At 41.1% G+C, this 16,962-nt stretch overlaps 1 protein-coding gene across 1 annotated transcript in view; it reads right to left on the bottom strand.

Annotated features, from left to right (window-relative positions):
• Nucleotides 1–1,876: 1,876 nt before the first annotated feature.
• Nucleotides 1,877–16,962, bottom strand: part of DLEU7 (deleted in lymphocytic leukemia, 7) — a 17,350-nt gene continuing 2,264 nt past the window's right edge. The window contains 1 exon segment of the mRNA XM_010835737.1: nt 1,877–2,083. Within this exon segment, the coding sequence (XP_010834039.1) occupies nt 1,877–2,083 (207 nt within the window).

Raw genomic sequence — 16,962 nt, 5'->3', positions numbered from 1 at the left:
GTGCAGCACTGGAGATATCGCCATGCACGACATCCCGGCGCTTATATGCCAGTGGGGAAAGGCAGGTGTATTCATTTCTTATGACTGCTGCAACAAGTTATTACAAACTGGGAGCTTTAGAGCAGCAAAACTGTATTCTCACAGTTCTGGGGACGAGGAGTCCAAAACCCAGATGTCAACCGGCAGCTCACCCTGTGAAGGCTCTGATTATTACTATCACCTAATTTTTTAAACGGGGCTTCCCTAGTGGCTCAGACGGTAAAGAATCTGCCAGCAATGCAGGAGACCCAGGTTTGATCCCTGGGTTGGGAAGATCCCCTGGAGAAGGAAATGACAACCCACTCCAGTATTCTTGCCTGAGAAACACCACGGGCAGAGGGGCTAGATATAGTCTTACCATACAAACCCAGTTTACAATTCCTTCAGAAAATAAGTTACATGTATACATTACACTCTTTTTTTTTTTTTTTAATCTAAAGCCATTTCTGCTAAAACTTGAAGAGAAAAGCAGCATTTCAATTTACTTTTGTTCTCAATACAGTCACCATTAAAAAATGGAAAACTTAGTTTTCCCTAAGCACATGCAGGGGACTTCCCAGGTGACTCAATGCCAAGCAGGAGATGCTGGTTCCATCCCTGGGTTGGGAAGATCCCTGGAGAACGAAATGGCAACCCACTCCAGTACTCTTGCCTGGGGAATCCCATGGACAGAGGAGCCTGAGGGCTACGGTCCACGGGGTCGCAAAGAGTCGGACACGACTGAGCGACTAAACAGCAATGGCAACACATGTACAGATCATTGTTGTTGCAAAAAAAAAGTCACTCTCTTTTCCTAGGTCTAAATGTTTAGGGAAACTTGCTAGTATATCCACTCCCTCCTTTTTTTCACCAGAATTTCCTACTTCAATGGGAATGTTTAGGAAGAGCACGAGGAGCTAGATGTTTTCACATGAGACTTTAATAACACTGTACTTTGTATTTACATGCTATATCGTCTCGGTACGTCATAGCTCATTATCGTTTCAAATTTAGAAACCAGTATATGAAAGCACAAGTTTTAGAAGCAGCTCTCCCCTGCCCGACAGCAAGTTATTCATGCCAGGATTGGAACTCAATTACTGACACATGTGTTTGTAGTCCTACAACTTTCAAAGATCATTTTCATAACATAAAATGAAGTGTTCAGTAAGTAGGACATATCAATTATCAAACATTCCGTTTATTCAAAATAATGTTAAGAACCATGGCACTTTAATCATACAAATAACTATATTAAACCCCATGTGTGTTCAGTCACTTCAGTCGTGTCCAACTCTTTGGGACCCCATGGACTATAGCCTGCCAGGCTCCTCTGTCCTTGGGATTCTTCAGGCAAGAATACTGGAGTGGGTTGACATTTCCTTCTCCAGGGATCTTCCTGACCCAGGGATCGAACCTGTGTGTACTGCGTCTCCTGCATTGCAGGTGAATTCTTTACCACTGAGCTATCAGGGAAGCCCCATTAAACCTCATAGGCCTCCATTAATATGAATATAGATTAAAGATGTCATTCAATTAAAATTAATATTTAATATAGATTCATAAGTGTATATACATATATAATCTAATTAGCTCCACAAAGTGGAATGTATTTCAATCAAAAAGTCAGCACACATGTTAGCACACTTAAAAATGTGAACTACTGCTTTAAAAAATTTTCACCAACATGCAGTAATTCCAAAGGGCACAAATGCCGCTGGTCAGATTGCTATGTATGCTATCAAGTGTCTCCTCACTGGAATAAAAGCATCCACTGTCTGCTGATTTACTCAGGAACTAAGGTATCCAGTTCTCTAAGCAGTGCTCACTGTTGTTTTAATTCCAGCATCTTGAACACTCATATGTTGGGGAGATTCTGTAAGATCTGTCTCCAGGAAGCACAGGCTACCATGTGGGCATCATAAGGAATATTAGCAAGTGACTGAGTCAGCTTCTTGATTATTGTTTTCAAACACTGATGGGCAGCATTCAAATCTCTGTCAAACTGCTGTCCTTCAGTTTGTACAGCCAAATGACTGCAGATGTTTCTAAACTCAACACTGTCCTGAAGTGAAGAGCAAACACAAACAAGCAATTAGGTTACAGAGGACAGTTTTCACTCCCATCTTTTCTGATAACAGAATCTCAATTTTCTTCTCAGAGCATCATTTTCCTCCATTCTCAGCCCACATAGTTTGACCAAAGCTAACCCTACTCCACAACTCCAGGGGCAAGGTCAATCAGAGCACATCATCCCTCAGCCACTTCGATTGACCAGGGATGGGCAGATGACCTAAGATGGATCAGCAAGCCACAGTCCCAGGAGATTGCTCAACTGGGAAAGAGAATTTCTATTTAACTGGAGCTGTTGGAAAACATCTTGCTACCATAAGGAGAGAATTCAAATGAAAATAAAGCCAACACATTAAAAAAAAAAAGTAGAAACAAGAGATTAAAAGAGACTGACTTCAATTACATTTTCTGAGCATGTCAATATATCTGTGCTTGGACAATAAATCCCAGGATTTTTTAGCTATCTGAATCAATAAATATTTCTTTCTACTTAAGCCATTTGGAGTTGAATTTCTCATGTGTGCTAAGTTGCTTTAGTCATGTCCAACTCTTTGCAACTCTCTGGACTGTAGCCTGCCAGGCTCCTCTGTCCATGGGATTCTCCAGGCAAGAATACTGGAGTGAATTTCTCTTATTTGTTCTTAAAAGAGCTTTGATGAATACACAGATAGACTCTGTTCCTTTTATTCCACAATTACTATCTTCAAGATTCCAAAAACAGGATTTGGTATTTAATGAACATGGTCCCAAGAAATATTTGATGCAAATCTAGAAAGAGTTCACAAGTAGTTTTAAAGAATGAACTAATTAAATAGATCTTTAATTTTCAAATATTTCACATTCTAAAATCCATTGCATGTAAACGGTACACGGAAATTATTCCCCATCAGAGATAATGTTGACTATATGTTTTATTTTAAATACAGTTGACTCAAACAGCACAAGATTGAACTGCACAGATACATTTATATGCAGATTTTTTCCAATAAATATGAACTACAGTACTAGAGGTTCAGACAGTAAAAGTCTGCCTGTAATGCAGGAGACCCACATTCGACCCTGGGTCAGAAAGGGCCTCTGGAGAAGGGAATGGCTACCCACTCTAGTATTCTTGCCTGGAGAATTCCATGGACAGAGAAGCCTGGCAGGCCACAGTCCATGGGGTTGCCATGGCTGAGCGACTAACACTTTCACACTATCCATAGTTAGTTGAACCCATGGATTTGGAACCCTGGAGCTGGAGGGCCAGCTATAAAATTATACACAGATTTCTGACTGCTTGGAGGGCGAGCACCTCTAACCCTATCCTTCAAGACTCAAATGTACATGAAAACGACTCCGCCCAGACTTCTGGTTCTGTCACTTGGCACATACAGTTTCCCTATACGGTCTTGCTACTAAATTCTAAGCAGTAGAACAAACATCCTTTCTGAGCTTGCAAGGGAGTAATGGAAACTTCCAAGGGCCAATTATAAAAGAAAGGCAAATTACTTTAGCTGCGTGCCAATACCTATCAAGAAGAGAAAGTTGGTCTCTCTTGAGCTGGGTTTGGGGTAGAAGGTAAAGTTGTCCTTATGAATGTGCAACGGCAGACCTGTACACACAGTAGTTCCCGTTTGGAGTTGCCCTCTATACCATATACATGTTCGTAGAGCACTCATGCCAAGAAGTTAATTTAAAAATTGGAACTGGTCTGAAATATCCATGGACACACGGCAAAAGCAAACAAAAGCCTATTCCACAGAAACCTGTTCACAACCCATGCCCCACAATAGTACTGCCAGAAAATCTATTGAAGACAAACTTAGAATATGAAATTTAAAGTACAGTCCACCCTGATATAGTATATATAATGCAGGGCAGAATTAGACTCCAAGAATTTCAGGTATAAATTACAAAATATATGTATCACGGTTAAAGATATAAAAGAAAAAAGTCAGAAAAAACTCCCAAGAAAAAAACAAGGTTGAAAAAGAAACTAATCCCACTTCTGGAAATGACAACTATCACGACAAATTAAAAAACTCAATGGGAAACACATTAATAAACACAGCTGAGGAGAAGATTAGTAAAGTGGATGATAAGTTTGAGAAAATTATCCAGAATACAAAATAAAGACTTGGGAAATATGAGAAGTTAACTGACATAGACGACAGAATGACAAAGTATGACAAATACATTTTCAGGAGAGAGAAGAAAGAACGAGAGAGAAGCAGTGGTCAAAGAGAATAATGGATAAAAATTATCCCAAATTGATTCAAAATGTGAATCCTAAGATTCGGGAAACAAAACAAGCTTTGAGCAGAAAAAGGTAAATGAGATGCAAATCTAAACTCATTAAGGTAAAACTGCTCTTAAAAGCAACCATATAGGAAAAAGATGGCACTCAGTCTGGATAACCAAACAGCTAAGTTCCAGCCAACTTCTAAGCCACAGCAATTGAAGATAACAAATCTTCAAATAACTGTCCACCAAGATTTTTTTTTAATTCCACTGAACTACCATTTAAATCTCAAGGCAAAATAAACGTGCATTCATTTCAAAGCACAAAAGGAATTATCACAGTAGACATTCACTGTCAGGTCTTCTTAAAGATATAATTCAGAAAGAGGAAATTCAGAGAAAGAGATGTAAGGCGCAACAGTGAACAAAGAAACTTACAAACACAGCATAAATCTAAAGATTTGGTTAATCAAAACAAAAATTTTAACAACTTGGGTTTCACGAAAGCAAGACGGTTGTAAAACACTGAGGTGCAGTCCCATGTAGGACGCGGTGGCGTTCTAAGGCATTGCATCATTGAAGACAAAAGTGGCAAAGGTGATCAGTTTTAGGCTTGTTAAGTATGCCTGTGAGAAATGTAAGGATCATTGTTAAAAGGAGAGAAATACGAGGCCAGAAAAGTGGTGCCACGCAGGATGGAGCAGTAGTGTTCAGATGCCCCTTCCCAGACCGAGTAAAGCATCCCAGGCTTTGAGGCCCCTTTCCTGTGGCTGCAGCAGACTTCGACCATGTCCAGAAGATAACAGTGCTGGAGTTTCTGTCCATGGGGAACCTTCTGTGGTATACAAATTTTTTTCAAGTATAGAAATAGGACATAATATTTCAGAGTCAGCAGAGGGAAAAGATATATCGAAACTTTATTGATCCTACTGATAGAAGGTAAAAACGGAGAAATAAAGGATTCAAACATAAAGCAAGATGAATAGAAACTAAAATGTGGCACAAATAAACCTATCTACAAAACAGAAGCAGACTCAGACGTAGGGAAGAGACTCGTGGCTGCCAGGGTTGTGGGCGGCAGGGTAGAATGATGGTCTGGGGGTTTGGGGTTGGTAGACGCAAACCATTATATATAGGATGGATAAACAACAAGGTCCTACTGTAGAGCTCAGGGAACTGCATTCAACATCCTGTGATAAACCATAATGGAAAAGAATATAGAAAAGAATGTATATATGTGTAAAATGGAGTCGTTTTGCTGTACAGCAGAGATTGGCGCAACACAGCAAATCACCTATACTCCAAATGAAAAAGCACCAAATAAGTCACTTTTTGAAATACAGTGGTTCCCAGGTTGGATATTCAAATTTTATCTGAATGCTACAAGCAAAACATTTAAAACTAAAAACATCCAAGATTGAAAGGGATACTAAATATATATCAAGCAAAGTAAAAATAAATCCGGAAAAATCATTTTTAGGGATAAAATAAACTGCAACATGGACTATTGCCCAAGAAGACAGTTTTGTACTTGTGTGTGTCTAATATGATAACCTCACCTTACACTCAATCCACAGACATAAAGACTAATTTTAACTCATCTTTCTCAGAAACTGATCAGACAACAGGACAATCAGCCTAGAGAGAAAAGACTGAAAATCTTTTCTAATCATAAGCTTGGTCTAATGGAGACAAGCAAATATATGTTATTCTCAAACATCTATGGATTACCTATGAAAGATGAAAGTGAAAGTCGCTCAGTTGTGTCCGACTCTTTGAGACCCCATGGACTATACAGTCCATGGAATTCTCCAGGCCAGAAGACTGGAGTGGGTGAAAGTGAAGTCGCTCAGTCGTGCCCAGCTCTTTGCGACCCCATGGATAGTAGCCTGCTTCAAGCTCCTCCATCCATGGGATTTTCAGGGCAAGAGTACTGGAGTGGGTTGCCATTTCCTTCTCCAGGGAATCTTCCCAACCCAGGGATCGAACCCAGGTCTCTCACATTGTAGACAGACGCTTTACCATCTGAGCCACCATCTGAGGTACTGGAGTGGGTAGCCTTTCTCTTCTCCAAGGGATCTTCCCAATCCAGGAATTGAACCAGGGTTTCCTGCATTGCAGGCAGATTCTTTACCAACTGAGCTATGAGAGAAGCCCTATGACTTTATGGTAATGCCACAAAAAAAAAAATCTCAATTAATATCAAAGGTTATATCATTCAAATCAGAAAGGAAAAAAATGAGAAACCAATAATATAGATAACCTTCCCCAAACAAGTATGACTTAAAAATCCACTTCTAAATAACTCATGGGTCAGTGAAAAAAATAATTGAAACTTTAAAATGCTGTATTTGTTGTTGTTCTTCAGTTGCTAAGTCCTGTCCAATTCTTTGCAACGCCATGCACTTCAGCATGCCAGGCTTCCCTGTCCTTCACTGTCTCCCAGAGTCTTGCACAAACTCACGTGCATTGAGTCGGTGATGCCAACCAACCATCTCATCCTCTGTTGCCCACTTCTCCTCTTGCCCTCAATTTTTCCCAGCATCAGAGTCTTTTCCATTGAATTGGCTCTTCACATCGATGGCCAAAATATTGAAGCTTCAGCATCAATCTTTCCAATGAATATTCAGGGTTGATTTCCTTTAGGATTGACTGGTTTGATCTCCTTGCTGTCCAAGGGACTCTCAGGAGTCTTCTCCAGCACCACAGTTCAAAACATCAAGTCTTGGGCCTTCAGCCTCCTTTATAGTTCTGCTCTCACATCTGTACATGATTATTGGAAAAACCATAGTTTTGACTAGATGGACCTTTGTTGGTAAAGTGATGTCTCTGTTTCTTAATGTGCAATCTAGGTTGGTCATAGCTTTTCTTCCAAGGAGCAAGTGTCTTCTAATTTCATGGCTGCAGTCACCATCCGCAGTGATTTTGGAGCCAAAGAAAATAGTCTGTCACTGTTTCCATTGTTTCCCCATTTATTTGTCATGAAGTGATGGGACCAAATGCCATGATCTTAGTTTCTTGAATGTTGAGTGTTAAGCCAGCTTTTTCACTCTGCTCTTTCACCTTCATCAAGAGGCAGTTTAGTTCCTCATTGCTTCCTGCCATTATAGTGGTATCATCTGCGTATCTGAGGTTGTTGATATTTCTTCTGGCAATCTTGATTCCAGCTTGTGAGTCATCTAGCCCAGCAATTAGCATGATGTACTCTACATAAAAGTTAAATAAGCAGGTTGATAATATATAGCCTTGATTTACTCCTTTTCATACTGAACAATTATGGAAATAACATATTACAATTTGTGGGATGTAGCTCTGATGATAAAAGCATAGACTTAAATGCTTACAGAAGTAAAGAATAACCACTTAACCAATGAAAATCCATGAGCTATGCATTCAAGGCAATAACTTAAGAGAAACAGATAATGAAAAAAAAAAAAACCTAAAAGTTGAACAAAGTTTGACAAGGAGCTAGTTTTTTTTTTTTTTCCCCTAATTCTGTGTGAAAAGGGAAGCTATTCTTCTCCCTAATAAAAACTCTTTCTGTTGGGTGAGAAGAACCTGGGTTTCTGGCAAAGTGTTTACTAGAAAACATTCTCCAAGAAACAAAACAAACGTCCATTCATTCCATTCAGCAGACAACAGCAGCAGGACTCCGTGTGGGCTAACACAGCATAGTCACCTTCAGGAGTATTCACAGGTTACCACCCTTCTAGAATGCTTTTCTCCTTAAAGCATTCTTGTTTCCCTGCCTTTGTGTGTTGCTTATTTATTTTCTGCTCAGAAGGTATTAAGGGGCCCTGTAGATAATCTGTCCCACAGGTTTTGGAGTAACCTATATTGCTGGAGCATGTTGCTTGGAAATGAGAAAGCAGAGGGAAAAAATGACTCTGGACTGCTTTCCCAAGATCCACATCAAGGGAAATTGTCCAGTTGCTTTATAGAAGTAATCCAACTCTAAGTACAAAGTGGAAGGATCAAAGACAACATGCAAAAGGAAATTTAAAATAAAAGGAACCACCAAAATGTGTGCTGACGTGTGCCTATTACCCAGTCTGCAAAGGCATTCATCACCCAGAGAAGATTAAAATGCCTTTAAAAACATATTTGTAGGCTGAAAATCTGAAGCCAATTTCACATTTACTGTAAAGAATCAAAGAAGGCATCTTTAGGGAAAATTATACATACAATAAAATTCCACTGCTGAGCTATACTGGTCCCTGAGGCCCTAGGTAAACTTCAGATCTCTGGCGAGCTTTGCAAAGTCTCTTTATTTTACTATTTTAGTACAGTATTTCCATTTAATCCTTTCTCAAATATATTAACAGTCAAAGAAAACAAATTAATAGGAATAGGCTTTCCATGGGACTCTTAAGCCAAGGAAGGGAAAAATAAAACAGGTGGTTGCTTCCCTTCCTTTCTGGAAGGTCTGAAGGCCAACTATGGATCCAACAACCATGACCTCCAACCCAACCTCTCCTGCAGAAGGCAGGGGCACCAGTGACAGCCTTAAAGAAACAGCATATAAAATGGCACATGGGTTTTCAGTAGAAACTCACATGATCAATATCGGTGATGATTTCACTTATGGTGCTTTCCACTCAATGACAGAATGCATCCTCCCAGCAGCTTTTATTTAGCAAGTCCCAGATGCTTCCAGAAATGACGTAATATCCTACACGGTGCTTTGAGTGCTTTGCCAGAATTAGAACACGATGGTGGCTGAGCAATCAAAAAGCAGGTTTTGGAACATCTAAAGCCTTGTGTAATCTCAGATTTTGGATATGAAATGTATTGATTGCTACAGTGGTCCAAATCGATGGCCAGCACTTACATTTTAAAATGAGTTGAGATAATCTCTCATGACTTAACTAATCTACTGGGACAATGGCCTCAGTCTGTTTGCCTGTTAATAAATCTGTTAAATTTATTTCAAATGTGTACCTAGCCTCTAATACATGACTTATTACTACACTGGATAAAAGGCAATAAGACACGGCACTTGACCTCTAAAGAGCTTATAACTTAGTAGAAGGAATCACACACATACGGCATATCTCCCAGTGTCCAATGAAATGTGATGAGTGAGGGATATGGTAAAAAAAAAAAAAAACAAAAAACACATAAAAACCCAGTCCTACAGAAGAACAGACATTTATAGACTCATGGTCTAAACATTGTACACAGTTCATTCTGTGGGGAAATGCTTTCAATAGCATAGCTGATGTGTGATTGCCCAAAATTTGCAAGATGCGCAAGACGAAAAAGCTATGAAGATTGTCTGAACAAAAATGTGAATGTACTTAACACTACCCTTAAAACAGTAAATTTCGCTTTGTTTTTTTTTTCTTCCTACTACAATTAAAAAAAAAATAGTAGTTGAGACTATCAGGTTACTGCCAGCCTTTGTAGAAGGGAGTGGAAATTTGGATGAGGTATCAGCGAAATGGTAGGTGAGAAGGACTGCACAGTTGCTATAAGAGAGATGGTGTTGGGGAAAGCAGTATTTGACTCATAGAGGAAAGAGATGGCCCAGAATTAGAATGAATGATACTGTTACTGAAAGGTGTGTGGTCTGGCTGCTTACTGCTCAAAAGCCAATAAACAGGCCAGACTGGTGGGAAGGAAAGTCTGCTTTATTTCAGAGGCCGGCAACTGGGGTGGGGAGGGTGGCAGACATCTGGAAGGTCGACTCCCCCTCCGCCACCCCTCCGCATTGGCAACCAGCGTGCAGCTTTTATAGATAGAAGTGGGGAGGGGGCTACATGCAGGAACAGCACAGTCAGCTCTGACAGTCATCTTCAAATTGGTCATCAGGGGTCTGACCAGCATTATGTTGGTTATCTAGGTACAGTTATTCTTCAGTTCCAGGGTCCACTTGTTTCCATTTTTTGCAGTCAGTTCTCGGAATTGTGGCAGCTCATGTCCTGAGTACAGTCTAGTCATCATGTAGTTAACTTGTCCACCTCGTGTTTTAGTATCTATGAGACAGCTCACAGGATATGGCTCAGAATATTATCTATAGCCCTTGAGAAAGAACTAAAGGTCCTTGACTATTGTTAATAACTACATTATTATCATTTAGTCTCCTTTGACTTTTTTCTTTTTTTTTTTTTTTGACTCTTTTTTCTTTGTTTCCATGTTTCTCATTTCTCTGATTAAATTTATTCTTTGACTAAAATTTTCCATAGACAAAAGGCAAACATAGGTCAGGGGCCGGTGGGGGGTGGAGGCAAGGACCGTAGTGTCCTGCTCAGTTTCAATAGCAGCGAAAACCTGGAGCCAAGTCGGGCCTGGGACTGGGAGGAGATCAGTCTGAAAAAACAACAGAGCATCATGTTACCTATTCAGAATAAGCTGGTGCAGAAAGCCTTGAATGCCAGTCAAGTCCCTGGAACTTCTGAGCATGGCAAACCAGCATTTGAAGAACACTGGTCAAGCCTATGAGCCTGAGCACCTATTAGGCGCCAGGCTCCAAGTGAGGCTCCTTATACGCCATATTTCACTCAGCCCTCACAATCATCCAGGAATTAGAGATGAAAAGAAATGCTGCTTGGAGAAATTAAATGACATCCCTAAATCACACAGCAAGTAAGTGGCAGAGCTGAAATTTACCTCTCTCTCAAAACTCAAGTGTTCATCAAAGACTCACCCCACATCAGAGCCTGGGCCAGATGCCAGGGCGACAGAGAGCAGAGCTCGCCATCCAGTGCTGGAGACGGACCAGTGAATGGGAGGGGCAGAGCTGCAGATGCCACTGTGGGGTGAACAGGGACACCGTGGAAGCCAGCTAAGAGCGCCCAACTAGCTTTAAGGGAGGAACAAAAATGTCTCCTTGTGAACTGTTACATGTTTCTTTTCTGGCTATATTCATGCTGTTTTTCTTAAGGTTAACTAAGCGTTACGAAGCTCAAATTGGCGGTGCTCATATCCAAACTGAAGACTGTCCCGTTGGTCCTGCCCTCTTCTCTGCAACATATTTGAGACGGCTTGGTTATCTGGAAAGGATTCAAGGCATGGAAGCTTCCACGGCCCATGTAAAGCCAACTCCTAGCTAATCAGAGACCTCCTGGCCAGAGCTCTCCCTTCCTCTGCTCTGTTCTCTCCCACCCAGTGTCAGGGAGGTCTCTTACAAAATCCACCCCACGTGTGCTTCTCTGCATCATACACTGTGTTTATTAAGAATGCACACGTCTGGAACCTTTGAACAACTGAAAATGCACCTGCAAAGTCCAGAAAGGGAAGAAAAGCTAAGCTCCTTTTTAGCTTTTTACTGAAAATAAACACTCCCATCAAAACCAAAGGCTTGAAAGCAAAAAGAATCTGGCAACAGGAGTCAGTTTCAAAGCTTGTTTTCTGAAACCAACACCAATGGATAATAAAGTCAAAAATAAAAAATGACTTTATAGGTTCTATAATACAGATAACTTTTAAACAATACACGAAGGTTTTTTTACCCCCCCCCCCACCACATCACCTTCAAAATCATGTCTAGATCTTCATAAACTATAAATCAATTCATATTCCCTTCACCTCTGGCTTTAAGATAAGTTAGTTCTTTCCAAAACAGTCCTGTCTTGAGCTACTTGCTCTTATAATGGTCTCCACAAGCTTGTTTCTTCTCACATTCTCCCTCCCACTCTCCCCAATGCCTAGCATCTTCTGCAAAGAGTATTAATGAAAGAGCTTCTCCCCAGCTCTCTGTGATAAGGCCTGACCTTAGTGAACTTTGACCTGGACAGCCGACCACTCTCCACTAAAGCTGCCCAGGGGCTGGCCCTACAGGGGAACACGGACCCCTCCCCTGGACCCATCAGAGTACTCCACATTGGATACGCATGTAAAATGGGACTGTCGTTTCTCTATTTTAGAGGGATGTTATGAAAACCACACTATCAGGAACAGTATACTACAAATTGCCCCAGCTGCTCCTCGTTCATTGGTATCTGGCTTTAAACCACAAATTCACAGGGCCCAGAACAGTCACCAGTTGCCTAAACTCAAGGTCAATCTCAAGTAGATACGAACTGCGTATTAATAAAACACCCAATGAAGAACCACGGTATCTGCCAGTCACCATAAAAAGTCTATCGTCCACAGGAAATTAAACATTTTTACTTGTGGTGTACCCAGTGTAAACGCTCACAAGTGACTATGGTTCCTTATGCATTTGCTTTGGGTACAGTACCATTTTCATTAGGAAAGTCCAGTGAAAAGCACTTTGTGATGGATACAAGCACTTGATTCAAGTGTGCTCACAAGGCAAACCCCAAAATCGTAAAATGAAGCACAGCCGCATTTCCACACGACATTACACATTTAAGTATTTAGTTTTGTTTTAGGGCCATCTTGCAATATCTTTCCCCAAATGTTGATTTCGGAAAGATTTTACATCCTGGTTTTCACATCATTCACCTTATAAGGAAAGACAAAGCCACAACAAAGCTACTTCTAGGGCTGCTACTGAGCCTTTCCTGACATAGACATGCAATTTTGTCCCAAATAAAGAGCACTCCCCTGGCCATGGCTACTAATAATATAACCATGAGAATTTACTTATTCAATTGGAATATTAGAAATTTGTAAAGACGCCATTCTCAAATTTGCAGAAACTGGCTTTATTAACCAATATTTACAGGGGAAAAAAGCATTCATCATCAATGTCTTCCTCTGAGTAACTCAATATTCACACAGAATTTGCAAAGAGCCTTAGCAATTACTGTGAAGCCAAAGCCAACGGTTTTACAACCACTACTCTTGCTCTGTGGAATGAGAAAACCAGCTCAAACCACTGAACGTGATGAAATTATTGGTACCAGAATTAGTTGAATTCATAGGCAAGTTGAGCTCATAGGCAAGTGAGCAAAGGCAGGCAGGGAAGTTTTTCTGCCTCCAAAAGCTGGCATCAACCATAGTTTCCATGAAACTTGCTTCAGAACAGAACTCTTGGAAACCATAAATGTCTTCAACTATCAAAGGAAGATAGACAAAACTCAATTAGAGTGATTTCATGATTGGCTGAGTTAACGGTCTCTATGGGTTGGTCACTTTTAGCAGTTTTTAAAATCCTAGACTGGCTTCCTTCTGGTGCTCCACACATTTCTATGCTCCCTTTGGATGGACAGGATTAAAGCCTCTTTGCTAGTATTACTAGTTTGATAATGATTTCCCACAATTCTCTGGGCTTTTTGTCACTATGTAAGGTAACCATGAGAACTTCCCTAGTGGCTCAGTGGTAAAGAATCCTTCTGCAATGCAGGAAACACAGGTTCGATCCCTGGTCTGGGAAGATCCCCTGGAGAAGGAAACGGCAGCCTGCTCTAGTATTCTCTCCTGGAAAATCTTACAGACAGAGGAGCCTGGTGGGCTACAGTCCATGGGGTTCCAAAGAGTCAGACACGACTTAGTGACCAAACAACAACAAAGGTGACCATGATTTAAGGAGACACAAGTCATTCAGTGTTATGGACTGAACTGTATTTCACCAAAATTCATGTGTTGAAAAACTAACTTGCAGTTTGACTCTATTCAGAGATAAGATCTTTAGGAAGATAATTAAAGTTAAACTAGGCCATACCCCTTCTCCAGTAGGATTAGTGTCCTTACAAGGATAGGAAGAGACATACGAGATATCTTGCCCTGCGCCCAGAGGAAAGACCACACGATGACACAGTGAGAAGGTGGCCATCTACAAGCCAGGAAGAGAAACGTCCCTGAAACCAAACTTGCTCTTAAACTTCCCAACCTCCAGAACAGTGAGAAAATAAATGGCTATAGTTTAAGCCACCCAGTTTGTGGCATTTTGTTATGGCAACCCAAGCTAAGATACTTAGTTACAGCCTGACTGTTGTGACCCAAGCTGTGTGCAGATGCACGGCAGGTACGACCATGCCCTCTCAACTGTGCACACTCATGTACTTGATTTCTGTGTGATGTTCACCACACCCCCATGAGCTAGCACTGTGAAAAGAAAGTGAGAGTGAAGTCACTCAGTCATGTCCAACTCTTTGCGACCCCACGGACTGCCTACCAGGCTCCTCCATCCATGGGATTTTCCAGGCAAGAATACTGGAGTGGGTTGCCATTTCCTTCTTCAGGAGATCTTCCTGACCCAGGGATTGAAGCTGGTCTCTCGAATTGCAGGCACACACTTCATCATCTGAGCCACCAGGGAAGTCCAGCACTGTGACTGGTATCAATCGAAAGAGTCAGACAAAGCCACGTTTGAATCATGGGCTACCACTTCTTGAGCAAAGCTCTAAATTCCTCTGAGCCTCAGTTTCCTCCCATAGTAAATTTTTTTTTTCCATAGTAAATTTTTATTAAACTGGTTAACTCCATCTTCTCCACCAAATTTAACAAGACTCAGTTTTGTTAAGCATTTTTTCATCCACCATGAAAAGACTCACTTAATGTTTTGTTTTGTTTTTTCACATGAGTTTGATGATTTCTTCCCTGGTCTCTCAGCAGTAAAGAATCCACCTGCCAATGCAGGAGATGTAGGTTCGCTCCCTGGATCGGGAGAATCCCCCCAGAGGAGGAAATGGCAACCCACTCCAGTATTCTTGCCTGGAGAATCCCATGGACAGAGGAGCCTGTTGGACTATACAGTCCATGGGGTTGCAAAGAGTTGGACATGACTTAGTGACTAAACAACAACAACAAAATACTCAAAAGGAATATGAAGTGCTGGCTTCTCTAAGAAAAGAGTAAACTACTATAAGGATATGTATTATTATTGTGGTGCGGGTTTCTCTCCTTTCATGCCTGGAAATTTCAGTCCCTTAATTCTGGTGGTTTGATAGGCGAGTCACCCGGTGGTCACACCTCTCAGTCAGTCATTGGCCATGGACTAATGCTGACCTCTGGAAAGTCACTTCCTAGAAATGTCTTTGGGTCATTCTAACTGTTTTTGTCAACAACCTCAGAAAAGTAAATACAGAGTTTATAAGTCAGATCCATCAATATCAAGAATGAAATACAATAATCAATAGTCAATAAAGACTACTAAAGAAGATTGAGGCATCAGTCTGTCAATAATAACACTAGTAAAAGTTCAAAAGTATCGCAGTTTACCATGAGCAGCCAGTAGCTAAGACTTTATATGCATTATCTCAATAACCTTCATAGGTCAAATACCACTGTTCCCACTTTACAGGTGAGGAGACTGAAGCACAAGAAGGCTAAATGACTTAGCCAAGAGTCTACAGCAGGAAGCAGCAGAGCAGATCTGAAATGCTCCATGGGACCAGATCACTGTGCTGTTCATCCTCTTCCTCTCTGTGGCAAGTAACACTGTGGGATGGATCTGACGTTGGGGAAATTTCCACACACTTTTAAGTGACACACAAGTGTTGTTTCCTTCAGCACAAATCCTCCTGAAGCCATTCTGGTGTACAGAATCAACCTGCATGGTCTTAATTTAAAAATATAGAAGACAGGCATCCAAATCACTTGAGTCAACACTAGTAATGATGATGCCAAGTCTGTATAACCAGCCCCCCCGGAAAGACAGACTGCTATGTCCTTGAGTCTAAGTGCTTTGTAATCGTTACCCTACAATCCAAACTGAGATACTGCCTTCTCTCCTAACAATAAACCAAGCAAGATGCTAGCCAGGAGACAAATCATCCAGAGAAACCACTTCTCTCTCTTCTGAAAGCACTGGCTGTTCTCAGGAGCCCTGAAACTCATTATTCCCCTGAATGTGAACAGCAGAGTCCAGTTTGCAAGCAAGTTGAGATCCCTTGTTCCTAATGAGGACTCTGGATGCCTCTAAAAACACTGGCAGCATGAACCCAGAAGTCTGCATGTTTGCTTGCGATGGAGAAGAAAGGGACCAGGACTCCAGGGGCTGGGTGAGTGAGGGAAGATTTGAGCATATTTATGGATCAAGAGAACTGGCAGAGGGAATGCATTGGAAAATACAACGTGAGAGGAGAGAATTGAAAGAAAAAACTCCAGGGGTAGAGGAAAGATTTGCTCCAGCACTTAAGAGAAAGAATTTATTTGGGGGGTGGGCAAGGGTGGGAATCACACAGTTTTTCTTTATTAGAGGCAAAAAAGAAGATAATTGGAAATGAAATCTTTTAGGTAAAATGAAAGATATTTGTGTCAGATGGCCTCAATTTTCTCAGAAAAGGAGTGAGAGGGCTGGGGTTTGGATGAAGAAAGTTTGCAGAGAATAGAAAATGTTTAGGACAAAAAGTCAAGTAGAGAGGGTTAAAAGGATTACCAAGTAGAAGTGGCAGCTGTGTTAACCTCAAGTGGCATGAGCTGTAGTCCAGAGCAGAGGGTGGCCTTGCTGTTAAGCCGGGTCAGGTCCTCCGACAATGGTTTCTGGCCTGACCTTGCCTCTGTGATTTATCAGGGTCCTCACTTCAGTCATTTCAACAGCTGCCTTTTTGCCTGCAAGATAATCCAAGGTCCTCAGCGTGACCCAGAGGCCTTTTGCATCTGACCCCTAACTCTCCAGCAACCTTTTTTTTTTTTTTTGCCTTCTGCCATACTGAACTAATTTTAGTTCCCCCAAAGCCCTAGGTCCTTTCATTGCTTCTGGGCCTGAAACCCCACAGCTCCTCAGAAATGTTTTTTCCCTTTAATGCTTGGAGAGTAAACATTCTTTAAAAAAAAAAAAATAACAAAGCAACT

The sequence above is a fragment of the Bison bison genome, unplaced genomic scaffold (assembly GCF_000754665.1).
Source record: "Bison bison bison isolate TAMUID 2011002044 unplaced genomic scaffold, Bison_UMD1.0 scf7180017864048, whole genome shotgun sequence".
Classification (NCBI taxonomy): domain Eukaryota; kingdom Metazoa; phylum Chordata; class Mammalia; order Artiodactyla; family Bovidae; genus Bison; species Bison bison.
This window is presented reverse-complemented; position numbering and strand designations above follow the sequence as displayed.